The sequence below is a fragment of the Corvus kubaryi genome, unplaced genomic scaffold, assembly GCF_017639235.1.
Source record: "Corvus kubaryi isolate FWS band 111438036 unplaced genomic scaffold, C.kubaryi_AGA036_p1.0 137, whole genome shotgun sequence".
Lineage (NCBI taxonomy): Eukaryota > Metazoa > Chordata > Aves > Passeriformes > Corvidae > Corvus > Corvus kubaryi.
In genome coordinates, this window is record NW_024580671.1 from 23022111 (window position 1) to 23050076 (window position 27966).

At 36.7% G+C, this 27966-nt stretch overlaps 1 protein-coding gene across 6 annotated transcripts in view; it reads right to left on the bottom strand.

The window, feature by feature from the left end:
- The window catches only part of GRM8 (glutamate metabotropic receptor 8), a 323953-nt gene that overhangs the window by 241619 nt on the left and 54368 nt on the right, over positions 1-27966 (bottom strand). For all 6 annotated transcript variants that reach the window (XM_042018191.1, XM_042018190.1, XM_042018194.1 and 3 more), the window contains one exon: positions 15063-15279. In XM_042018191.1, coding sequence (XP_041874125.1) covers positions 15063-15279 — 217 coding nt within the window. The remainder of the gene's footprint in view (positions 1-15062; positions 15280-27966) is intronic.

A 27966-nucleotide genomic window follows, 5' to 3' on the forward strand; every position in this document is an offset into this window, starting at 1 on the left:
AAGATCTCGTAACACTGGGGTACCTCTCCTTTGGGGACAGCAAAGGAGCTTTTGCACAAATAACTAAGATTTGAGCTCCGGTTCACAGGTGAATATTTGGTATTGCATTAATATTTTTATTGTTTTGGGGGTTTTTTTAATTAATTAACCAAATTCAAAAAAAGCAGTCACATCTGATATGCCCTATAATCCATAAAAACAACTGCTTCAACAGCAAACTTTTCTAATTGAAACCGTGATTTAGTATGAAACACACTCTCGAAGCTAAAAGGCCCCACATTTTTAATTGGATTGGAAAATCATATCTCAGAACTAAAAAAAATATTTGTGGAAGTATTTCATTTCTGTTATTTAAGACAGAGTGAGGTAGAGCATACAGACTTTGTGCACCATCAAAAGAAACATTTACTCAAGACTTGTGTTTCATTTGAATAAATCCATATAACTGTGCAGGTGGCCCCAGACACTCTTTCTCCTGAGAAGAACTCAGACAACCAACTGTGTTGGTCAGCCACCCAGCAGTCATGGTGAGAACCCATGATTCCCCTGTTCTGTCTTTTGCATGTTTTCCCCTGATTGGTTAATATTTTCTCCTCCCTGTTTCATGTATGAAATTATGTATCTTCATTTTCCGTCTTTAATATGTATTAGTTCTAGAAAGTTCTTTGTTCCTCGACACCCCATTGGATCCTTCCCTGAGTCCTTCCTATGTGTTGTTCCCATTGGTTCCCTTCCTGTCAACCCCACCTGCTTGTCTCTATCCCATTGGCTGAGATCCCTTTCCCCACCTATTCTGTACCCAGTATAAGATCCCTGGACCCTCCCCCCAATTGGCCTCTTTGTCCCTGTCATTTCACAGGAATAAACCTGCGTGGAACACATACGGAGAGTCCCCTCTCTTTTCTTCTTTGCCTTCGCCTGCGTGCCTGCAGAACAGCGACAGAAGGATGCAGCCCCTTTGGGTGAGGAGCTCTGCCCCGTTTTCATTGTGTGCTGGGCACTGAGCGCCGCCTTCCAGAGGGGTTTCAGCGTTGACCTCCAGGCTTCTTTGTGTCAGCATGCGAGGGGTAAAACCCCCTTCTGCCCGCTCCCAGTGGCTGCAAACCCCTCCAAATCCACTTAAAATGGAATAAAATTACAGAGTCATCAATCAGAATACCATCCTAAAGAAGTGATAAATTGCTTGAGAAGAAAGGATGATTTGATGGGGCAGATGGAACCCAAACTCAACTTTCAAGCTTTGAGCATGTACAACTGTTCTGCCCCTGAGCCTGAGCAAATCCTAAGACCAAGAGATTGTGTAAAAGCATCATCTTGGTTGCTGAGTCAGATTCCACTCTGTTTCAAGCAAATGCATTGAACAGTCCTTTTTATAAACTGCTCAGGTCCACTCTTGAAACTTGCTTTGTTTTCCTTACCTTCCGTGGATAAATTAAACCAAACTGGGCAGAATTCAGGGGCTTACTTCCCTGTTCAGCAATACATTACACTGCCTAGAATATCACTTCCTAACAAAACATAGCTGTATTTTGTTAAGCACTTTATTAGACTGAACATAATGTGAACTCAAAGCTGATAACAGATAACAGAGGATATCCACTAAGCATTTTTTCTCTTTGTTTATATTTTTTCTTTCCCTTCTTTCATTTTCCGTTTGCCCTGTTTTCTTCTGTGTAAACTCTGTAATTGGACTAGGGGAAAAAGGCATTTGAACACGATGCATTTTACCATTTAAGCCTGTACATAATCTTTTTCTTACACAAGGTTTTCTATGCCTGTATAACAACTGAAATAACAAATGAGCAGAATGAGTTATTTAGAAGGAAAGAGAAAGTGACTCTCTAGCCAGTACAGAAGTCCTTGAATGCCTTTCACCATTCCTCCTGAGAGGCACCTGAGGTGTAGGTAGCCCAGAGGGGCTTGTGACAAGCTTTCAGTGCCTGTGGCAAGTGTACATATGGGAACTGATGCTCTTCCATCACTAACACGTTTCCTGAACATATCCAAATATCCTCTTCCAAAAACCTGTCTCCTTTGAAATTGTTTATCACAGAAAGACAAAGAAAGATAACTCCAGTTAAATTGACCTTACTTAATGAAACTTACAATTTCATGGACATTATTGTGAAAACTGGCCATTACCATTGCTTTCTCTTTGAAAAGTCGTTCTACATCTCAACTGAACATTTGTCATCACTTGAAATCCTCCTCTCCCCAGCCAACCTTGTGTTTAGACTCTACCAAGGTCCACATAGGAAGAAAAGCATCCTCAAATCTCCAGGGCTTTAAAAGCCTCTGTACAGTCATCACTGCCAATTCATGTACATCTGATTAATAGCAAAACAATTAAGAGATTTAACAATGAAATGTGCATTAGCTACAGTTAAAAGTCCATGACTAAGTATGTAAAAACTTACACCATCAATACAATTCCATAGGTTACTTTTCAATATTAAACCAAATTCTTCTTACATAACTGGAGGAAAAGGAAAAAAAAACCACATATTTTGCATGCATTTTAGCAACAGAAAGAATATCTTCAGGTTGGCTCTAACATTTAATTTCTGTGAAAGGGGCATTATAGTTTACAAAACTAATGATTCTGTGAAAAAAATTAAAAACATTAACTAATTAAAATATTTTAATAAAATATTATTAATATTTCTGCCTCCTGAATAAGCTTTGAAATTATTTAATCCATAAAATACCATAATATAATGGAATTAATTATGAGGTTTGGCAATTCTTATAAATTGAGCAGCATGATTATCTGCACGCCGTTAAGTGTATTAGCATTTTAGGTAGGATACTTACAATTGTATATCTGAATTTACTAACCATAGCAAATGTTGTAATGCATCTCACAGCAAATCCAATATGCCAGCAGAATGTATGACAATGCACGTGGCAGAGTGCACACAGACCTTCTGCCTTCATCTGGCTCACCTCTGAACAGAGCAGCAAAAAGGGGCTCAGTTTGTGCTTTATTCTCCTGATCCATGGGAACTCTGCAAAGTCACCAAGGACCTGGGCCAGCTCTGATGAGTTATACAGCCTCCATCCTACCATGAAAGCAGGGTTTCATGGTACTCGTACCAAACTTCAGCTTAAACTTTTATGAAATGAAGGTTGTTTATTTCCTGGGACTGCTCAACACCATTCTCTCTCATCCTTCTGGGGCCTAAGATGTTCCAGGATTTGCATGCTGTATTAAGGGAAGTAGTCCATGCAGAAGATAAATAGACACCCACTCACCCTCAAAATAAAGCAAAATAGGTAAAAAGGAAAATAGGAATCCCTACAAAAAAAAAAAAAGAACTTCACCACAAGTTTTGTTCAGACTTTTTGTTCCCATTTTTAAAAGAAAACAGATCTGGACTTGGCACTCCTGAAAACAGGTGTGGTTGATCTTACTTCAGAGAGAGCATTAATGTTGTCAGGGTTAATAACATCATACAAATCTCATAGATCAATTAATGACAGTTAAACATTTCCAGCATAAATGTTTGTAGGAATCATTGAGGCATTGAGATATTTTTTTCTTAGCCCTCCCTCCCTCTCTCCCAAAACATCAACAAATTTCACAGATGCATGCATTTCAATGGACTCAGTCTTCAATTTTGAAATCTACAACCTCCTTGTTCTGGTGTTTTCAAGGGGGTTGAAATTTTGTTCCTCTCTATGACAACCCAATCACAGCACTTTGGCAAGCAGCCCAAGGAGATGACTTATGAAGGCATATGAGGGGCAGTCTGCCTTCCTGTATGCTACCGAAGAGTGTGCTCTGGATGAAGGTGGCAGGGAAGTTTTGGGATGCATACACATCCACAGTCACAGCAACACAGGGATTTATCTCTATGACACCTCTGCTACTCAAGGGTATTGTTTTGTAACTCATTGTCTTGATTAATTTTCTAGTCAAAATATCCTGCTTTTATGAACAATATTAAAGAGACACTGGCATTTTTGTTAGATGTCAGCATTTTAAACAATTAGTTCTCTTTCATTTTCTTCTAAAAAGCGATGAAAAGTCACTAGTCATTATGTATTTAAGAAAGAAGAGGAATAAACAACACTATTTTCATCATACAAAACTCTGTCCTTGAGAGGACCCAAGAAACAGTTTGTTTTCCAGCAAGAGAAAAAAAAATCTTTTTTCATAAGCTGTGAGATTTCAAAATATGCATATTTCTTCCATCCCATTTTAAAGTGGTGGTATCACAGCTTGCAATTTGCATAAAAATTATGCATTTATAACAGAAAAAAATCTCTGAAGGAGTCTTTCCAAATATTAGTGAGGCATATACATATGCCTGTTCTTTCTAAAACCAATAAGAGCAATTCTTTGAAATATTATTTTTTGAACAGAATTCTCTGGAACTCCATGGACAGTTCAGTAGGTAATAGAATTGAGGGAATGACTTGTATCTGAAGGGCTACCCCAGTCTGGACATCCAGGAGACAGCTGTTACTACTAAGCTACCCCACTGCAAGTTTAATAGCAAACGCACTTACTGTGACTCAGGGCACAATATGGCTCCCTGCCCTTCAACAACAGAAAGGAAGTAAGTAAAATGAAGACAAGAATATCTCTTTGACATTTATAATCAGGCATTATTTGCTTTTAATCTTGCAAGAATACTGTCAGCATTGTAACATTCAACTCAGTCAACCCTTCTACATCATTCAGATGAGCAAAGCTCAAGAATCTTGTATTAGCATGGCATATTAAAAATAGCACCCAGTGACAACACAAACTGTTGTTTCCCAAGCAGGCTGTGGATACTTCTGTATTGAGGATAAGGGGAAGAAAACAGTAGAACAAGTAGGGAAAGTCATAAAGAAGTAAAATGAGAAATGAAAATCCCGCTGGTAAGGCCCTGCACATGTTGAAATTTACTATAATATAAAGGAAGAAAGATAGTGGGCTCCACTATCCTCTATCTCTCCTACTATCATCTACCTACTATTGAGATATATCACAGTACAGTAAATAAAAATGTGCATAAAGTCACATATATGTTGCATAAACATAGAATGATGAACAGCTGTTTTCTCTCTTTGCTTTCTCTTCAGAGAAAAAAAACCCCACTGTCTGCTTTAACAGTTTACCAGGTGTCCATAGGACTGCCTAGTAAAGTAAACCATAGAACATGCACATACATTTATTAACAAAATTTACCCTATGGAAGGTAGGAAAGATAATTACTGGGTATCATTAATCTTTATGATTTTTTTTTTCTGATAGATATTACCATTCAGACAAAAATGTTGAAAAATCTTGAAAACATAGTCTCGGTTGCATTTGCAATTAGTTTTTGCATTTATTTTTTTCTTTTTAATATCATGATGCCTAATTGCAAAGCGATCAGATGAAACATTCATTTTCTATTTCATTTTATAGATTTCAAAAATAAAATTATACTGAAATCTGAACAAAATATGCTTCAGCTGTAATACAGAAGTTTGTACAAAAATCATAATGCAATTTCCCTCTGTCTCAATTACTAAACTATAAGTTGTCAACAGTTCTGAAGAGAAATTCCAAGTTTCATTTAGTGCTAATCTAATACTTGAAAGACCATGGGCTATGTGAGTCATTGGCTTCATATGCAGCTGGATGATAACAAGAATTCAACCTAGCTAAGTTACTAACCTTCGCTCTCAAACTACCAGTACCACTGGCTCAGTAGCAGATATGAGCCAGTGATATCAGGAGGGGCATACAGTTACACAAGATATATTTACAAGGTAAGTTCAAATCTCTCTGCATTCTGCTCTTAGTACTTAGATAGCATGCAACAGTAGTTACTACTATAACTGATATATCAGCTTTGCATATAGAATATTAACATTCATAATAGAGTTTTTAGAAGACTTTTGGATGAATAGTTAGAAACTGGGGAGTGGGGCAAGAGAAGGGACTCCCAAGAATCAAAAACAATGAGTAGAAGGAATAAAAAGAAACAGTCAAAATTCAGCGCTGGAAAAGGCTAATAAACATGTGCTCTAGAAATGTCTACTTGGGTTTGATTTGCATAGCACAATTCTCTTCAAAAGGAGAGGGAGTGTGTTGAATAGAAAGATTGGAAATGTTGAAAATGCTATAAAATTATTTGAAATAAACAAGAGCAGGGAGAAGAGACAGTATTCGCAAAGATAGATAAACAAGTATGTCATAGAAAAATATTGACTATTGACAAATACAGTGGAGAACAGGCTGGCAGAAATATCTGGAATTGTTCACACACATTATTGAGTTCTAAATCAGCTATAGCCATTTGTTAATAAACTTTGAGTGTCAAAACAGATTGCTTTTGGAAATAATTTGCTTGATACCCAGCAGCCAACAGAAAAAGCTTACAATTTGTCAGGACGCATAAAGATTGGGGCTGAGAATAAAAATGAGATTACAGTGATACCACATAAATCAACAGTAAAGCTTTACTTGGAGTGTTCAGTCATGGCTACACAGCTTAACAGAGATATAAATGAAATAAAGGATCCAGAAAGTGACAACAGAAACCATTAAACTGCAATTACTTCATATCTTCTAGCCCAGAGTTAAGTAAGAAGGCACATTATAAAGGAGGTTAACTGGATTCTCCTGCATACTATTTGCAGCATCCAAACAAGAGAATATTTAATGAGTAATATTAAAATGGTAACAGAAAGAAATTATAGCAGATACAAATTTTCATGCTTCAGGAAAACTAAGTATCAACCACTAAACACCTGGGATTACAGAACACTCCTTGGATAAGTATTTCTGCCAGTGACTAAGTAAGATTTTGGTGTCTTTCTGTTCCGTGTTGAGGCCACCACTGGAGACAAGATATTGACTCGCAGTGTCTGACTCAGTCTGACAGTTACAGTGCTTCATTGTTTTAATTGCAGCCACAGATCACAAAAGAGCTGATACTAAGAGTATATTGTTAATATCGATCATTATTGTGATAATTGTGTGAGGCATTGCTCACACCATTTTTAAAAATTACAGTTCTCCAGGTAGAAAGCAAAGCCTTCTAAAAAAATGCTAAATATTTAAAACTAATAGGAACCATTTCAAGACAAAAAGACATAGACAAATGAAATTTTCTCAGAAAACTCAAGAGCCTCAACAATTTGTCTTTATCAGGTGTACCTTCTTAACATGAATGAGACTATGGATTCTAGACCACTGAAGACCCTGAGATTGGCTCAGCTGGTGAGAGCACAATGCTAACTACGCCAAGGTTGTGTGGGTTCAATCCCTGCATGGGCCATTCACCTAAGAAATGGATTTGATGATCCCTGTGGGTCCCTTCCAACTCAGAATATTCTGTGATATCAGAAACAGTTCTTCCTGACAGGAGCATAACCAAGATTATAATTCAAATGCTGGGAACCCTTTGACATGTTAACAAAAGAATCGTAAATACAGCCCAAGTCCACGTCACCACGGTTCTTCCTGTCACTTTTATTCACAGTGCCCTTAAATACAGGCTTTCCTTACAAAAGCCTGTGCATGCCAGGAAAGCAAAATGTTGTGTTGGCAAAGTTCACTCACACAGGCTCTGATCAAGGCTATGCCGTAGTCTGCCTGTTTGATCCCTGATTCATTCACACCACTACAATACAGAAGGTGCTTGGCTGAATCTTGTGTGAAAACAAGCTTTCTGCAGAAGTGACAATAACAGAAGTCTATATAAAAAAAAATAAAGGACAGAGGAACTCAATTATTGATAAAGGAGGGGAAAAATCTCACTGATGGCAAAATCCATAAAGCTTCTGGAACTTATTTTTAACAGACTTTTAATTTTTTTTAAACAATTAAGCACAACCACATAAGCTGTCAGTTTTTTTCCAATAGCTGTCCTCTGCCTTTCACCACAAAAAAATCATAATACAAAAACAAAGCATGGGTAGCTTTACTCAGACCACAAATCCTATTGGGTGTCCTTGATGATTATCCTTCTACTATCCACTTTACAAATACATTTCCTTAACACAAGAAAATCCACTGCTATTGAGTTAAAATCCACTTCCTGTTAATGGGACTGTGTGAAATTTGGTCATAAACAACTAGAATGACTACATTTTGGTTTAGACATTTCCTAACTTTGCTTTCGCATGAGTTTTTTAATTATGTGTGAATTGTTTGCTCTGGGACTCCTTCTAGCAAAAGAGAGTCACAGAATCTGTGAGGAGCTACAGGCTCAATGGTAATACATACCAATACACAGAACAGAAACACTTGAGAAATTCTATTCCTGTCATCTCAATGATCAGATGACACATTAAACCCTATATATTTATCTTCCTTTGTATTTCAGAAATTTTAATAACAGTTTATATGGCCAGAAAAGATCCTTTATAATCATAGATGTCTCAAGCACAGTATAGGCTACAGTTTAAGCAATGATTTCAAAATTTGGCCTTTCCTTTTAGAAAGATCTCACCTAACGATTTAAACCTCAAATAAATATACCAGTGTCCCTTAGTACTTTTAAGATGCCTTTTCACATCTAATATTAAAAAGCACACCTTACATCTTACTTGAAATGGTTTCCCTAAAACTACTGACTTCAGTTTATAGATACTAAGACTTTCCAGTTTGCAAAGAGTTAAGTGCTCCTCATTTGAAAAAAGAGTTTTCTTCATGAAAAAGCTTGTTCATTATGGTCATAACACACTGTATTTCAACAAAAATATTTTTGTTGAATCTAATTTTTAATCTAACAAGTCTGTTTTCTTAAAATTAGCATAATCACATTTATAATTTTGTTTGTGTTTATACATTTTAAAAATTGAATTAGATATCATGACTGAGTTAAGAGGTTTGAAATGGCTACCAACAAGCCATTGTAATAAAAACACTGCTGAAATAAACTTTCCTGGACATCTTTATTATTCTTTGAATTTGTGTTCACAACCAATGCAAACATCTGGTGTTCACACAAAGCAAAAAGAAAAAGGTCCTACTGCAGAGACTTCTGTAGTACTTATAGTACTGTAGCTAGTGAGCTTCCTATAGGACATTCTAAAAGTGCCTTAACTAATTAACTGAAGAAAAAGCCCCTCAAGAGCTATTAAAGTCTCTCTTCCTACAAGTACTGGAGGGTCAGAGAGCATACCCAGAAAGTATGCTTACTGCTCCTAGATATCTCCCTAAAACTATAGAGAAAAAAAATAATTATAGCTAAAGATTATCACATTGATTAGCACCACTGAGAGAAATTAAAATAGTCTTTCATTTTAAATCCCTAGAAATTATACTGTTCTTTATCAGGTACTAATTGGTACAAATATTAAAAACTGCTGGAATAATTTTCAAGCTTTTGCAATATTAATACACCTACCATCTGATTTTGTAATTTTTCAACATTACTTTGAAGCTCCTGTAGCCAATTATATAGTGTTATTATTAATTACAGCTTGCAGCTTGAAATACAGTGCTATCAATGGAGTTTTATCTACATAAATATGAAAATAAAACTTAAAATTGAATTAAACTGTTTACCCTTAGTGAGGGTATGTTAGAATATTATTAGTAGTGAAAATTAATTTGTTATGCCTGAAAACAGCCTATAAAGCAGAAATATCTCTGGGGAAAAGATTACATTTCATGTATTGTATTTCTTTCATCTCCATGTTGCAAGATTTTTTAATCTTCTATTAAACACTATCTTGGGGCTGGGGGGGAAGTCCATTAATCTTACTTAACAAAATACAGAAAGCTGTAGCTTTATATCAAATATATACAGAGATTACTGCAGGAAATGTGAATTAATCTTAACAGCAATACATCTTATTTCTAAATTATCAATGTCTAAGTGGAAAGGAAATGTTACACCCCTTAAGTTTTATTTTCCTGCTCAAACCTCCCTCCCCACTTCCCAATAGACTTCCACTTCCTCCATAGAAATTTTGAAGTCCAAAAGTTGTTAAAGGTAATTCTGCCTCTCTGGAGACATTCAAGACCCACCTGGACATATTCCTCTGTAACCTGCCCTGGGCGACCCTGCCTTGGAAGGGCGTTGGACTAGATGATCCTCAGAATCACTTTTAACCCTAACTATTCTGTGATTCTTCTGTGAAGAAGAAATCCAATAATTTGGAGAAAAGCAGAGGTACAATGCACAACTGTATACACACTAAAAGAACTGACAAGAGACAAACACGGTTGAAGAACTATGTCAAAGAAATGTCACACACCATTCCTGATGTAAACAAAATATAGCTACTCATGTTGAAGTCTAAAACAAATAAAGCTACTGTAGCATTCACTCAGCACATGCATTCACTATCATTATTATATAGTTTTCATTGTCACTGTAATGATAAAATGTTATGAAAGATCACAAAGTAACTGTAGTCTGTCCTCAGAAAAATGCTGTTAACTGCAATGTCCCAGTATAAAAGGAGTAGGTAAAACTACAGAATGTTTTTCCTAAAAACATGTATTCAAGGTCACACCCTGATATTAAGTGAATCATTCTCTTCTAGGATAAAGCAGTCATGACGCTGTTATTTTGACCAGTCAAAAATTTAAAAAATGCTCTTTGATTAAATGCTCTTTGCTGTCTTTACACCTCTGGCAAGACATGCAAAATCAACTTACAAGTGAAAACGGGCAAGCAGCGCTGAAGTTTCTCACTTGTTCTTAATGATCAGCTCTGTTACCTGCCTTTATCATTTTTGCTTCCTCTTCTAAGAGTGTCGTGTTTCACTGCCAGTACCTGTCAGCAGTTGACCAATAGTGGAGAATAAAATCTGTTGTGTAGCGTTTCATATCTTATTTGTAGATTTGTTACATTTTCCAGTACAAACATCGCACTAACTGAGCAAGTATTTTGTACACAAAGAGATTTGTCTGAATCAAATGCTTTTGTATTCTGGAAAATAAAAAAAAGGAAAAGCATCTGATGATTTTCTCTCTAATGGTAAATTCATTTGGTTTCTAATAACAGGGGGAATGAACCTTTGAAAGAAAGTTGGACTAGAAACTTTCCAACATTTCTTTGGTCAAAGACAATGAACAGTAAGTAAACTGAAGACTAATATTTAGCATGACAGTTTAATGAGGACTTGGTAAAATGTGCTTCCTTTTTTTCCCCATTTTAGTTTGTATCAGTGAATCAAGTTTCAGTTTAATGCTTAAACTCTTAAGCAATTAGTATGAATTTATTCGTTTGGTCAATGTACCAAAATGATTTGATCATGATGTCAAAATGATTACAATGGTATCATTAACTTTTTAATGGGAGTAGAAAATGCTATAAATTTAATCATTGTCTTCAAACAATGCATGGATGAATGAGTTGGAATAATCTCCTTCCAATCGTTGTCATGTAAAATATTTAATTTCCAGCTCTGCTTTGTCCCAGACAGGATCTTGGTCATTAAAATGAGAGCAGATTTTGATATGTAATATATTTGGTGACATGTCAAGGTGGCACCACTTTGACCTTTTCAGTATTCCACATTTCATTTGGCAGCCTGTTTCTTCCTTTTGCTTCTGTTACTGATCAAGAAATAGAAGTAGAACAGAGAGCCAATCAAACTAGAAATTAGAGGCAAAGAGTCAAAATTACATTAAAATATAAGTTCATGAAATTAATCTCTATTTTAAAAATATGTAAAACCATAGCCCTTTTTCAACTCTCAACTTTAAAAAACAATACAAATAATAAACAAAAAAATCAAGTTTTCCTATTTATATTTTCATGTCTGCTATCTCATGTCCTCTCATACAATAAATTTTTTTCAGAAGTGAATATATCAATATTTTTCACATCCTTTCCTCAATTTTTTTTGATTTTCATTATGCTGATCTTCACATTCATTTTGCTTCAAGTTGTTGGCTACTTATCTTAAGCAGGACACAAAGTACTCAGCAAGGAATTGAGCTGTCCTGTACATTTGTGTGCCAGGTGCACAAGAGGCATAGTGTCCTAATTAGGTTCTCTTAACGCACAGTTTATTAACACAGAGCTGGTAAGTTTTGTTGTTGTGTGCAGTCTTATACCATGTGATGATTTCTATAGACTCTATAGTCTCAGGCCTCATAGTTAGATGCTATTCAGTTTCCATTTTGAAAGCATTTCCAGCCCTGTGGCTCAGATGAAAAGTATGAGGGCAGTGGATAATGGGATCAGGCTGGAAGGGACATCAAAAAATCATTCCAGCCCCGAGCAAGAGCTAAGTACACTTACATAATCACTGGGCAGGTGTTTGTCTAATGCATTTTCCCAGATCCTTATCAATGGAGGTTCCAAAATGTCCCTAAGCAAGCTGGTATAATACTTAACCTCTCAAACATTAAAAGGGGCTTTCTCCAAATCTAGACAGAATCATGCTACAGATTAATTCCATTACTTCTGTTTACATACACTGTATGTTGATGAACAAGTGGTCCTCTACCTTTCTGCAAGAGCCTATTTGAAAACATTCTTTTCTATCACCTTCTCTTCTTAGTCAACACGTCCTCAGGCTAACTAAGCCCCCCCTGCTCAGTTGCTTCGCACAGTCCACATTTTCAATATTTGTCTTTGTTCTTGCTTGCTTGAGGAGTTTCCCCTTTTCTGAAGTGAGGGACAAAATCTGTACTGAGTCAAAATGATGTTCCACAGCTGACAGACAAATTGGAGGATTACTCAAATTATTTTACAGATGGTATGTCCGTCTGCGCATTCCATTAAAACATGAGGAATATAGGTTACAATTTACTATCATCCTTGCATCATTTTTTTAAACAGTATTTTCTGACCAGTCTGTCTGAATTCCCCATTGTACAGATCCTTCTTGCAGAAGCCAAATGTCTTCTGGTGTCTCAAATTTGTCCTTTTCCGGACACTGTTTTCACAATTGGACTCAAAGGATTTCTCTAGGTGCTCTCCTAGTCCTAGTCTTAGTCCTTCTGCCCTTAAAGTAACCTCCAGATTTTACAGTAATCTTTGTTCCAAGTCCATCTGGGTTAAACATGAAAACATTGGCTACTACCTGATGCAGTTTAAACAACTGCCAAATACCACACAACATACTCTTTCATTTAAACAGAAATAATTGCTTATTGCTTTCTGAGCAAAATTTTCTAAATAGGGCTGCATCCAGCCTATTTACACCTAGATCACTGTAGAATACTGTGGAGAATACTGCATGTGAAAATTGAGATAACACTACAAAATTTGAGAGGTGTGACACATCAAATGCTTTTTCTCCAGCTATAACCTGTTATCCTGTCAAAGAAAATTATTAGATGGATTTGATACTGCTTGTTCTTGACAATTCTGCATGGGTTATCAATCATGTCCCTGTGGTTACATATGATTTACCTGATTGTTTACTTGAACATTTTTCTAGGAAATAAAAATTACTTGTCTGTGCTGCCTCTGCTTTCCTTCTTCAGAACCATTGGAGTCCCTGATACCCACAATAGTTGGTAAGTTGCTGGGAGCACAGAGGTTGACAAAAATCAGGTGTTCTAGTAGAAAACATAAATCATAAGCAGGAAAAAAAAAATCAAACCACAAATCACTAATTATTATGCTTCTTGGTGTTACACAGATTTTGTAATATTTAGGACACCTATTCATGATTTTAACTGCTTTGAATTCACAATTCTGTTAATAATGTTTATTTATGCTATTAATGTTAATTATTTATCAAATTACAATGGTGGGTTTTTTTCCAGGATCAATGGAGATCCAACTGACACAAACTCAAGTAACTGTGATTATAATTACAGTTTTTGCTTGCACCCATCTGAAGTTCTCTCATACTCCTGGAAATGGGAAACAGTAAAAGGTCCTGTATTTTATTTTTTTGCTTTCCTAACTCAGAACTAGCCATGTTGCAGATGGTTTCAAGAAAAAATGATTTTTCAGCCAATGAATCAGTGATTGTCTGGGGAAGCCAATCTATTTTCAATAGATGAACCATCTCTTTTAGATATGAATTGTGAAAGAATTTTCCATGCCTTTCCTAACTCCAGATCAAAGCAATGTACAGTAGACATCTTTGGCTCTCCCATGAATTCACCTAGGAGCTGACAGCAATGACCAGAAGCTAGAAAAAGAATATTTATCAGTTAAATGATTGAGCATATTACATACACTGATTCCCTAATGTTGAGAATGGCTGTAGTTTCATTCTACAGGCAGGTTCTTACAAGTAATCACTTACCTTTATGGTTCAAGCATAAGTACCTGAAACACATGTGTTCCTTCCCATATGATAGATGCTCTTTATATTCACATGCAGTTAGTGAAAGTGGGAGACATTACCATATTTTGTCACCCAAGCTGATTCAAAAGAGCTGGAGTTTATATGTACATGCCCTGGAAGTCAAATCTAGTAGATTAACCCAGGCTTTCTCAGGAAGGACATGAAGATTGTTTGCGGGGGCAGTTGTATGTCATTTAACACTGTACTGGGTCAAAGACCAATTCCACCCTCTTTCAAACTTCCTGATACTCATCATCTTATTCCTTGGTGTCCAAAACCTACAGTTCCTGAGAAACAGCCATTTTTGTCAAGCCAGAAAAAACTATGAAAGTGTGAAAAAAAATTTTTCAAGATCAAAGGGACTTAAATATACTTCTCATAATGCCTGTATTTGTACAGCACATTTTATTGTAGAGGAAAAATGACAAGGTTATGTCTTTTACTTCAGAGTGGAGGGGTTTTGTTGTTTTTAAAATTCATCAAAATTAAAACCTCTAGGTTTATCCATGCTGGAACAGGAAAAAAGCTCTCACCGGACTATAATTTTCCTAAGATAAATCAAAAATTGCATTTCCTCAAATCTGGCTGTAGTTCAGCAGATGGTTGCTTTTTGCCCCTAACTCATCAAGGAGGCTGCCCTTTCCAAAAGGGTCAAGAGATATACATTTTCTGCCTCTTTTCTTAAATTGCTGCTAGAATCATCACCTTGGCAGACATGCAAGAAGCAAAATCACCCCCTTGAGTCCAGGTAACGCCCACGGTGTTCTGATCACACTGCATACACCTAAGCAGAACTGAGCGATGCTCTGCAACTCAGCAGCTCTAAATACCAGACCTGATAAACACACACTCACCAATTTCTCTGGAGATCTGGGTGAACGCCTCCACACCGCTCTCTCCATAGTTGCCTTCGGAAGCCAGCGTTGAGACATAATTCCACCCAAGGGCCGTCACGATGTCAACCATGGCCTGTGCCTGGTAGGAGTCTGGCGGGACCACTCGAGAGAAGTAGTCATACCTGGTGTTATCGCTCAGTTCTGGAGCTGTAGATGCATAGCTGATTTGAGGTATCTGCAAACAGAATGACAAGTCATGCAAGCCAATCTAATAACATTTTACAGTATTTACTTGTACGTTTGAAATGCCTGTAATAGGTTATACATGGGCATTGTGCAGAACCAAATATCTTGTTTTAATTAAATCAGCTGATCAGAAAGCATCTCAGGTTTCGTATAATGTCAGTCAAGCTTTATTGTGTAACACTCTCACCAAGAAATAATGCATTCAGCCTTGCTCCAGATGTCATGATTGTTGACATGTAAATGTAACAACTTCTTTTTTCATTCTGGCTCTAATATAAACAAGTGAAGTAAAAAAATAGGGGGGAAAGAAAAAGGAAGAATTCTTACCATAACGACAGAAAATGAAAAGTTCAGTTATGATGACTGTGATTCTTGAAATTTGACTAGGAAAATGTGGCCTATTTCCATTTTTTTATTTTATTTATGTATATGAATATGTGTGCTCCCATCTTATAACTATTTTTCAAGCTTTCTCTGTCATAGGTTTTTCATTTTCCAGTTTTAATAGTGCATTGTGTGCAATTTAAGAACGTGAAGGCTATGTCTTAATTAGCAAAAGCTATCTGATGAAAAAAACCACACCTAAAAAAATTACCTGTCTTTGATATTCATATAGAGAAGGAGAAAGGTTACAAGGATGGTAAATTTCATAGAAAACACCTCAATATTCTTAGTAGGAAAAAACCTAAATAACTGAAACACATTTTAAAATACATTATTATTCTCTTAGGAAAAAAAAAAGAAGGGTGGTTTTCTGTTAACTCTTATATAGGTGGTTCAGCAATGTCCAGAAGAGACATTGCAAGCAATACTTACTTATTTGGAAGAATATTTTAGTGCAAGAAAATTTAATTAACATTTATGCTAACTTTAAAGGAGAATTATTTTCTTATTTAAAATGGTAAAACTGATGAAATAGTCATTAGCTTGAAACAAAAAGATACGCCAAATACTGCATTGCATTGTGATCTGTATTAATAATAGGTGCTTAATTCATGTCACGAAACATAAAATAGTCTTCAAGAGAGCAATCTGAATGGAGTTCCTGAACTGATTCTGTTGAGAGACGAGTTTTGGAGCACCAGGCAACAGGTGATCTGTCAGATGTTAGAGTAGAAGTTTTCAGTGCAACTGTTATGTCGTGTACAGTGCTTCCTCATGAGTACAAACTGAAAAAGGAATCTGAAGCAAATGTAAGGAATTCAAATAGTCTGGTCATTAACCATACCTGCAGAGACAGTGTAGACTCTTACAGCCTGAAAAAACAGTTCATTGCTTAAGGGTTGGAACAATCATTTCTCAGTCAGAAACTAGCAAAATAAACTCTTATGTATCTTGGCTGTATTCTTCTTTAGCAAATTTTCTGCACATGGCAATGCCTCAGAATAAAAGTCTTAAATGTTGTTATAATAACAAGCAAAGAGAACAGAAAAGAAAAGGAGAGGGAGGATCACAGAAAAAGTTAGAGCTTATATTTCATGGAAATCAATATTCCTAACATAGAAATAATACACCAAGTAAAACTAAAGGATAAATTGTTCTTCTAAAACTTGCCTTGTATAAATTGCCTTTCTTGCAGACACTGTTTGAAACATCTTTATCTCTTTACAGACAAAATATTTTTGGCCTGTAATAAAACAATTATGCATATTTGGAGCACATATTTATTATGCACAATTTAGAGCCTTTCCAAACTTGCTCTATTACTCTCTAAAACAGTCTTTCTTTCTTTTTTTTTAACAGACATAAAAGAAATAAAGACAACCTTTGTGATTTTACTCATTTTGCTCCTTGGTGTTCCATTTCACAAATATTATGTCATTATTGCTTTGCTGAAAGTTATTTCATCAATAATGTCAATAAAATCAACACCAGTAAGAAATCTTTTAGACTGATACTTTGGCTTTGAAAATCTTGAAGCCTAGACCACAGACTTATATCCATTAACTCTCTCAGTTCCTGTTTCTCTTCAGACATGAGATGAATAACAAAGCCTAGATATGTGTTTGTAGGAGAATTATTGGTTCAATCAGAGCAATGAGATGTTTCAGATCAATAGACACAATTTATGTACTATGAATATCATTTTTGGAGCCTTGGAAAATGTAGAGAAGAGATGTTACTTTCCTACTTTTCAGCTCTTTGCAGTTCAACTTCCTCCCCAGAGTTATTTCTAATAGCAGTGGAAGAAAACAGAAGGTAAATACAGTACAAACACAATACCCTGAAATCACTGGGCACACTAGTAAGCTTAAATCACCACTGTTTTATAACACCTGCCAGCTTTTCACTAGCAGGAAGGAACAATATGCCATGTGAAAGTAAGGAAAAATACACTCTCTAAATAGCAAGCCGACCTTAAGTTTGGAGAAAAAAAAATGGTTCTTCCAATGAAGTATATAATTACTTTACTCATTTCTTCTTGTATATATCCCTCATAGTTATAAAGAACACTATGTTCAAGAATTTTCTCCCCAGAATTGCAGATCTTCCACCCACAAATGCTTCATGGACTTCTTTTTTCTTGAAAGCAGTTTATGCAAAAATAAATAGCAACTTTCTTCCTTGCATGCTTGTAAATGTACAATTGTATACAGCAAGGTCTGAAAAATAGCTTTAACATTTGATAACTTGGGTTATGCTCCAGTTACATAGGAAGTGAAAAGACTCAGAATGAGACTCAAAGAAATTTTTTGGCATGAGGTCAAATTCTTTGGATTTAGTGGTTCAATAATCCATGAATGAAAAACATATACATTAAAATGTAACAACTCTAGTTATGGACTGTATGTTTAATAAGGCATTTTACGTGTCCCCAAGTACATTTTACAAGATGGAGCATAATGCTGCCTAAGCAAGGGAACTGTTATGCTCTATCAATTCAGTAATGTGTGTTTTTAAAAATCCCTAAATACAGACTCTATTTCTACTTTAACTTCCACTGGTCTCTTGAGACCTAAATTTGCATTTTGAAAAAACCTGCAAAGAAGGAGTTTTATTTCTCATTCTAGATTTCTCAATCTATTTTTTCAAAATTAAATGCAATACCTGTAACATTTACATTGCATTTAAGTGGTACATATCAGTGTTAATAGTGTATTTCCTTCTCTTTTGGGGAAAAAAAATATATTATATAACCACATTTGAATTGGTTGTTGCACAACGTCTGTCACATTCACTGACAATTGCTGAAAGCATTCATGTTTGACTGTTAATTGATATAATTTTTCCAATCTTTCCTGCCCTATGGTTTGGCCACTGTCTCCCATTAACCTATAACCTGCTGATAAACTCAACTTCTAGTGGGTGACAGACTTGAAGTCTTTGAAATTATTATACAGATGAATTCATAGAAGCCTTATTTTTATTATTTTTAAACCTTAAACTATCTATTAGATGTTTAAAACCAAAGAATCCTAGTGGGATGTTTTAAAACAACATCCAGTTTTAGTTATATCCTGGTCTTAATCCTGATACTTGCTGAACTACTGCCAAAACTACTAGTTATCCTTCAGTCCTTCCATCTAAGTCAGTGGTGGCTTCATTTCATTCTATTATTCAGTCACTGGCATCAGAAAACTATTTTGCATGCTTAAAAAAATAAAAAAATTTGGAGAAAAACAAACAAAAAACCAAAAACAAAAACAAAAAAAACCCAAACACACACATACACACAAAAATTGCTGATAACTAAGCAGAGCACCTAATCCTTGAAGATACACTCGAGCCAAAATCAGCAGTCCAGAAAGTCTGTTTTTCCTGGATCTTTCTGTATATATCTCCTAGCTGATTTAAAATCTGTCTCTAAAGGTCATCCCTTCCCAGAGGATTAGACAAGATGGAGCAGGTACTTTCAGAAGTGACTGTCCACAAGCATGATTGTGGCAGCTCTTCAAAGGGAGAATGACATCAGTAGGAGACATGCACCAAGCGTTACTACGAAACAGATTTGTACTTCCTTGTGGAGGAAGTGTGGACAACTTCAGGAGTGTCAAAGGCAGCTAATGTAACTTTCCATTTATTTCAGCCGAGTGGTAAACCACTTTCGGCTCCTCACACACTGAAAACAAAAGCCACCCACTACTCCTGGATCTAGGACTATTCATAGAGGAGCATTCCTATGGATCTCTTCGGCAGGTCCAGTGCTGGCATCCAAACCCTAAACCAGAAAGAGGTGCACTGAGGATGACAGAGGAAACAACATGACCTAGTTGTGCCCTTCCAGAAGAGTGTCTACACCAAAGCAGGCAGTTTTTAGCATGCTTTCTCTTGAAGTATATGCTCTCCAAGTTCAAGGCAAACGTTCACTAGAACCCTTTTTACTGAGCTTTCAAATCCATTTGCATGCTACATTTGACAATGTAAAGCATCAGCTGGCCATTTCATATGCCATCTTCCTTTACACAGTTTTCCAGCTGAAAGCATGATTTGGGAACAAAATAGCAGACAGTGAAATGAGCAAAGCTCATAAGAAAAATGACCTGAGAAAGGAATCGCCATCAATTGTAAACATTAGACATTATGAGTTACACACACAGCAGTAACTGTGCTGTACAGTCACCAAGAGTAATGGGCTTAAATCACTCACATTTTCAGTTTCACTACCCACTCAGTCCCATCACTACTAACTTTAACATATCAACTAGCATTTTATTTCTCTTTACCATTCTCTCATCACTGAGCAGCCTTTTGGGTTTGTTTTTTTTTTTTTTTTTTTGAGGAATATTATCTATAGCACATTAAAAGTAGTAATAATTGCAACTAAAAAAATGAAGTCAATAAACTTTGAGTTAATGACTACTCAATATCAACTGGCATTTTACCGCCAACTAATACAGCTTGCAAAGGAGTTAAAGTACTTGGAATAAAATTTGACTTTGGAAACATGTTTTCAACTTGATGATTCTTTGAATTTTAAATGTCTATAATTAATCATTAATGGCCCTGTCTCTTCAAGATTTTTATTCCCTCTTCTGTACAGCAAGAAAGAGTTCTTTGCGAGTACCAAAACTTCACAGCAGTGAAATTAATCCTCAGGGCCTAGATATTGAACAGCTGCTGGAGGAGAGCTGAGGTCACCACACTTTGGCTATTAGTGACATTTATAAATTGCCATCAGACAGAGCACCATCTTAGTTTGCTTCTGTTTCTGAAAAACATCAGCCTGCAACTCAGTAGTGCCAAAGTCATTCAGGGAGGACATTGAGGATTCAAAAGAGATTGTAAAGCTTAATAACATCCTACTCTATACCAAACAGTACTGAAAATGTCTTTCATTATTACTAACTATCAGAGAAGATGAAATGCACCCTGGAACATTTCTCTCCACTGACTATAAAGGGAGCCTGGGACATTAATTCAACTGTTCTACCCACTATGTAGAACACTAGTGTAAGCAGCTACGTCTTCCATTGAATCTCACAATCCCACTCACTTTGGCTACACATGATTATTAAGATGCCTTATTTCCAATTTCGTCCTATGATGTCTTCATCCTTCCCTCTATGGCAAACACTGGAGAGGTCACCCATGGCATCATTAGATACCTCATTTCATTCATTTCAGAATAAACCAATATTAAATCACCCTGCAAAGATCTAATGCTTGAAGACTCATTAATGCCTTTGGAGATGTGAGATGCCCCATTCAATGCTCAGAGCAGCTGAGCAGGGTGACACCTTGACAACTCCACCAGCTACAAACCAACTCTGCTAGAGCTGATTTTATGGAAAAATTTCAACATATGAAGTTTTTTGAATCAGCCTCATTCTGTGGATTTTACTGTGAGGAGGAGTGATCCAAAACAATATATTTTCACAGTAGATAAATTCATGTATTCATGTATATTTATAAACTCAGGCAATTCTAATATATATTTATTTAGATGAATACATTGTCCCTGGATGTTAAGGACACTCAATGACAATGTTAATCATGTGTCAAGCAATGCATGTTGTTGAGGAGTTATCACAGATTTCTATCTCTGCCCCCCCAAAAAATGTTGATAATAACTTGAACAAAAGCAAGAAAAACACAGGTATGCTTTTCACCCAGATGAATACAATTTAAAATACATTTAGTTCAAAAATTTTAGTAGAATTTAAAAAGCTTTGGAAACTGAAAGAAGAAAAGTATAACCAGAAAGCTGTCATTAGCTGACTTCACTTGGTAGGCAGGATTTTTTTAAACTCATTTGAATTATTCCAAGTCATTCTACTTGCAGTAAATATCACAGCAGTTCCTGTCAAGGGTGCTTGCAATTCATACACCTAATGATGAGGAGGTAATGGATAGGTCACTTAAAATATTTTGGAAGTTCCACATATATTTGTACAGGTTTTGTGCAAAGATATGGGGTTTTGTGATAAAATGCAACATATCTGGGTTTTGCCCCAAATACAGGAAGAAAAGTTATCTATCATACCTAAATGTTTCAGAGCAAGAACTGGTAGATTATTTTACTTTTCTTTTTCTCTTTCTATTTGTCTTTCATTCGGTTTACTTCTGCTGCCAGTTACCTTCTGAAGACATATTCCTGAACAGAATATAACTTCAATGATCAGCACTGATCTTTTCATGAAAGCACATAGATGAGAATCAATGCAGCTCCATTTGTTGCCAAAGAAATTATTTCTGCAACTGTCATAAGGTGGTCTAGTATGTGAAAAATTGCAGAGACAGATGCAATCGCTAGCCCAGTGGAAATATGGGGGTAAAATCACACGTGGAAATCCTCTTTCATTACTGATTTTCTCTTTTTTTTCCCCTCCACTGTAAACACAGTAATTATCTATCATACTTATTTCTGAGAATATTGCTGGTGGTCAAATGGACTAGCAACTACAGTAGTCTGAATAGACTGAATTACCCTAGTAAAAGTAATTTTTTTAGTTAATACATATAATTATATAGTATCAGATAACGGGCTGAAAAACTATTAAAGTTCCATTGCATCACCACCTGCCAGAAAGTATCTTTCACAAAGTCTAACAAGACATGCTCCAGCAGATGTATTTCAGTTTAAGACCTGCCATTCAGCCCTGGTAGAACAGGATGTGACAAAGCAAGAATGTGTATAATATAAAGTATGTAATATTAAGTGTTTGAATTTTATTAGGTTCATTCCAGTGGGTTGAAATAGGTCAGGGACTCATTAGAAGTCATTACTTTTAATTATACACAAGGGAAACTATGGAAAATAATGTGGTATCTCAATCTCAAATCCCACAATAGATGCAGCATTTACAAAATAAATTCACCACTACAGAAAGTATGGGATGCACATAGGGCCAAAAATCAAAAGAATATTTATGCATTATGAACATTTTTACAGCTGAAGTACATCTTGTCACACTGTGCAACACTGTGTAACTCCAGAAGGATGAGAATCCATCTAAAGACAGCTTGAATTGTCATCAATGTTCTATGCAAGAGAGTCTATTGATAAATGTTTAACAATGGCATTTTCTCAGTATGGGAGCTCTATCCCTATTTCCACATCTTTTTAAATCCTGGGGTTTTCCTCTCTGAAAACCAACTGGGTTAAGCAGTTGCACATTAAATTATCCACCATCTTTAGGCAGCCCATTTCTAAATATTTTAAGGCCAGCTGAGGTCCAGGCGCTGAATGATAAACGGAAGAAGCAGCAGATCAAATGAGAAATATTCATACTGAGATCAAATCACAAGGAGGGGGGATGGAGGGGACCTTGAGCTTGGGAATTGCTGGTAGCTCTTCCTTTACAGAACCTTCTGTTCTCCAGTCATCAGATCAAACAGAAAGCCAAGGATAGTCAGATAGCTTTAGGGACTTTTAAACTATTAAAATTCCCTTTCTACTTGTTGGGGAAACCCACACTTAATTATGTGTATCAATATATTAGACTTGTGTCAGACTCTGCTGAGCACAGTGTGAACTCTGATATTTCAACTTTTCAAGCTCTAGAGCTTGTCATGTCAGTGTCTGGAAATCTAATCTCTTTTGATGAGTTTGAGAAAAATATACAAAAATGTGCATTCCTTTTAGTCTGGAAAGCCAACTTTTTATTATTATTCAGCAGTGACAAATTTACCTAGTACCTCAGAGTATCCCTCAGCCAAAATCAGGTTGCCTTAACATTCATTTGATAATTTGTACCATGGAGAGCACAGCAAGCAATTTCAGAGCCTCGCCCATGGGTTCATGCACTCATCCAAATTTTTCTGATTACAGAGACCATCACTATGGAAGGAAGTATGAGATACAGGAAGAAAGGGAAAAGCATTGGAACAGACTGCCCAGGAGGTGGTGGAGTCACCATACCTGGAGGTGTTCAAGACACGACGACATGGCACTTAGTGCTATGCTCTGGTTGACGTGGTGGTGATCAGTCAAAGGCTGGACTCAATGACCTTAGAGGTCTTTTCCAACCTTAATGAGTATGTGAAGGGGGGAGTGCTCTTAGCAGGATGCAAGATGGGATGGGCTGCTTAAGGGACAGCTCTGGTCTTTGCATTCACTTTTTACTGCTGCAAGGCCAGTCCAGCTTACACGACTGGCTGAGCAGTAGTGCTGTCCTTTTGCTATCCATGCTACTACCTTAACATCATGAGATACAAGTGATTGAAAAATATCATAAGGAGGAAAAGTAAATTTTGTATTCTTGACAGGTCTCTCCACACTGTGGACAACATGAAGATGTGTAAACAGGGCTCAGCTGGCCAGACACATATGCCCAGTGCTTTAGTGGGTGCTTTCACATGTTCTACAGTACATTGCCTACACTTCAGCTCTAGGTCAGAAAGCCCAGCTTTCCAGTCATCTCTCTGTCCCATGCTAATGACTTGGATACCACATATCATAATGCATTAAGGAAATCCCTGAGTCACCAAAGCTATGGATTCCTTTCACAGCACATACAATTCATATGGGATTATAAAGCATCATCTTAAACCAATAAACTACAGACTTAGAAGAAGAAAAATTAAAAGTATCTCTCTTTTGTTTGTGTCCAGATGAATTTTCTTTGATTCTTAACACAATCAAACTTGGCTGTTAAACAATTTTTACCTTGAGTTTTTAACCTTAAAAGTTATAAAACATTAGCCAGTACCAAGCCATTTCCAAAACGTTCAATATTTCCTGTATTACCACAGTGAAATGCTAAGTACAGTTGCTACCAGTAGAAAACTTGAAGAAGAAAGCAAAATATTTACAGAGGAGAATGAGGTGGAGGGGGGGGGGGGAAACAAAACAAAAATACTGATTATGTTAATTATGTGATAAAAGTGATTTAAAATAAAAGAAATAACCTAGTGTTCTCTTTCCTTGTGCCTAACGGTGTCAGTGTCTGAAATCTTCCAAAGTACAACCTGGCTGCCAAGGGGCTAATCTTACTTGTCCCTTTTGAAAATCCCAGGCTTGCAACACAGAAAAGCAAATGTAACTGCATTATCCACCACCTGGGGATTGTTCACAAGAATAACTATCCAATCTTAGGCTAGAAAAAAGAAGTCTTGTAATTCAGGCTCAGAAGTACATTGTACAAAGTAAAAAACATGCCTTTCCCTCTACCTCCACCAAAAAGATATATTGAAACCTGCATGTCCAAGCAGATACAGCAGCTTTGTACCCACCATTTCCACCAAGGTATCCTGCAGACAGACTTTGGGGTCTTCATGATGGACATGGCTCTCTGGAGACTGATCCACAGCCAAAGAGGCATAACAGCACAAACACTGCTAAGATTAGCAAGACAATCAACTTTCACAAATTCCTGTGTTTCATAAATTTTGCCATTCCAATAGGATAGGTACAGCCTTACAAATCATACTCAACACGCACAAACAGATCACAACACAAGGAGGCTGTGCCCATTGTCAGGGGTATAAGAACTACTTCTGAAGTCTGAACTTATCCACCACAGGTTTTGACCCTATCAGCAGCCATGGGTAAAGTTTCCAAAAAGTAAAAATGGTCAGGAAAGTCAGGAATTCAGAAGAAATTATTATACTTTTATATAAAAGTACTTTATGTATGTATAATATACATACATATATGCACACACATATTGCATATGTTGGGCTTTTTTTCTTTCCTTTCTAATAGAGCAGTTAGTGGTTTATACTTCCCCACTGCGGAGGCCACCCAAATTTTATCTCTAAGCTGATATTGCTACTGACTCAAATTGAACAAGATGAGCTTTAAGAAAAGCACAGACTAAGATACTTGAAGAAACAGAGAAACCTTGCAGAGGTTTCTTACCCATACAGCAATATATTCTCCATTTAAAGGAGATCATTAGAATATGGAGGAAATAATTTTTTAAATCGTGCTATTTCTTCTTGGACCTATTTCTATATATAGCTACATATAAGAAAAAAGGAGAAAATGTCAGGTATATCTCATTCTTCCTTTCTTTCCTCAGACATTTCAACAACCTCTAGTTCCCTCCTGCTCTCTTCAGGATGCTCCCTCTCTTTTCTCTACATGAACAGCTTCTTCCCAGATATCCTTTTTCCTTCACACCTTTTTTCCCTACCTCTTCTCACTCTCTTCCTCAACCACAACTTGACTGAACTCAGAAGGGAAAGTAGACAGTGGTTGGTTCCTAAACAGTGATTTAGTATACTCAGTTTGAGCTCTGCTTCTCTCCTTTGGTAGCTCATGTTCAGAGATACTCAGTGGAAAGGGCAAAGGGGAACTCCTCTTCTGTGAAATACAGCTGGACAGGGTCACTCCTCCCTCTCATCTACTGAGTAAGGCTTCCTTTCCCACAATAGATATTTTTGCTCTCCGACTGCATTGGGAATACATCCACAAAGTCAGCAAAAGCAGTATTTGATATAGGAAAAAAGCCTATATTGGATGAGCATTTCACATAATTTCTGCAAATTTGCCTTTTCCCTATTTTTATTCATTGCAATTTAACTACAAATCAGTTTACTGTTATCACCACCATACAGCCTTGTTTGAGTGTGTTAGCCTTAGCCTTCCTGGCTAGTGCAATGGAGATTTCCTCCCTAGCTATGACTCTCCAATATCTCTAAGTCCAAATACAGAATGATATATAAGTCCTTTTGAAGGTTCTTAAAAGTCCTCCTCAGTTAGCTTGATCCTGTAAGTCTGGGCACACCATCAACATTCTACTTCAGCAGCTCAGCAGGATGATGAAAGAAGAGGGCCTGAGGAGCTTTCAATAAGTTCAAAAAGCTCCCGCACTCAAATTTTTTCCCATTTCAGCAATCCCAGTAACAACTCACATTTCTGACAGAATGTCAGTAGTCAGAGGCAGATCTTGCTGACAACCACTTTCCAGTGCCCTGAGAAGTGGCTCTCCTGCCTGCCTTCCCACCTGCAGGAATCAGCTCACCTTTGCCATGCAGCACAGCCAGGCACTGCTTCAGTTGGCAGCCAAGGAAACTTTGACCCTGGGGCTCCACACAAACCTTTCTTTTTTTCACCTAAAAGGGTTGAAATGCTCATGTCAGCCCACAATGTATTCCACAGTACTGTGTCTTTCTTTAGCAAAATAAGAAACCAATCTGTTCTGTCCTACCCAAATGTTGGGAACGTTAATACTCGTCAGCTGTTGAAGATTTTTCCTATGACTGATGCAAAGCACTTCTTTTTAAACCCAACTTTAGCACAGATCTTTGGAAGATAACCCCATGCTTACCTGACAGTGCTTCAGTCTGCAGCTACTGTATGCAGTGCATTAGTGCACTGACCAGGAGTCTTTGGAAATCTCTTCTATACTATGCACAAATGATTTGTATTAGGGACTAGAGTGCCACTTCTGAATACTACAGCAGCTTTTGATGAGTGAACATCTTTTATTTTGAAATTGTTCTCCCTCAGTCTGTTGCTGCCTATGTTAAAAGACCCCATCAAAAGCAAAATTACACTAAACTAGATTTAAAAGTGTCAAGTGCATTGAATAAACATTGGAGACATCAAAAGCCTGAGTGGATGCTCCTGACAACAAGTGGTGTGGGAACGCCAGCCTGTGCTGAGCCTGATACAATCCCATTTCTATCTACTTACTGAAATTGCTTCACAAATACATTTCTGCATATCAATGTCACCTATCCAGTTCCAGGCACTGGAAGAATTGGTTTAAAATTGCCAGATGAAAGATATCAACACATTTTTTTCAATGGAATATCAATGTCATCTACATCTCTTTCAAAGAAAAAAAAAAAAGAAAAAACAACCCACACAACTTTGAAGCATTTGTTTTTGATGTCTTTAGTCTATCTTCACTTTCACAGTTTGTAGATCTTACTTTTTTATCACAAAGGCTACAAAGCACTGAAGTTTATTGAAACAGAATTTGTGGGTTCTGTCAACATGTGAGCTGCCTACATAACAGAAGTTCATCACCTTGGAATGGGATTCATATGATACATACTGAGCTAGCCAATCAAAATACCAAGCAAGAGATGTGTCCAAGATCATGTTTCTCTTGTAGTCCAAAGACATCTTCCACACATCAGAGTGGTTCAGATATCTTTTCTCAAAAGAAGTCTGGAGATAAGGATACTATTGACAACTCTATTTAGGTTTTTAAAGAAAAGTTAGTTGCCACTAAGCCCACATTTATACATGTGCATCTTCACTCTTAGTTGAGAGCATTTCTTCTGTGTAGGGTGTAGTGGTTTGGTCCAAAATACTCATTACTGTTTATCTGCTGTG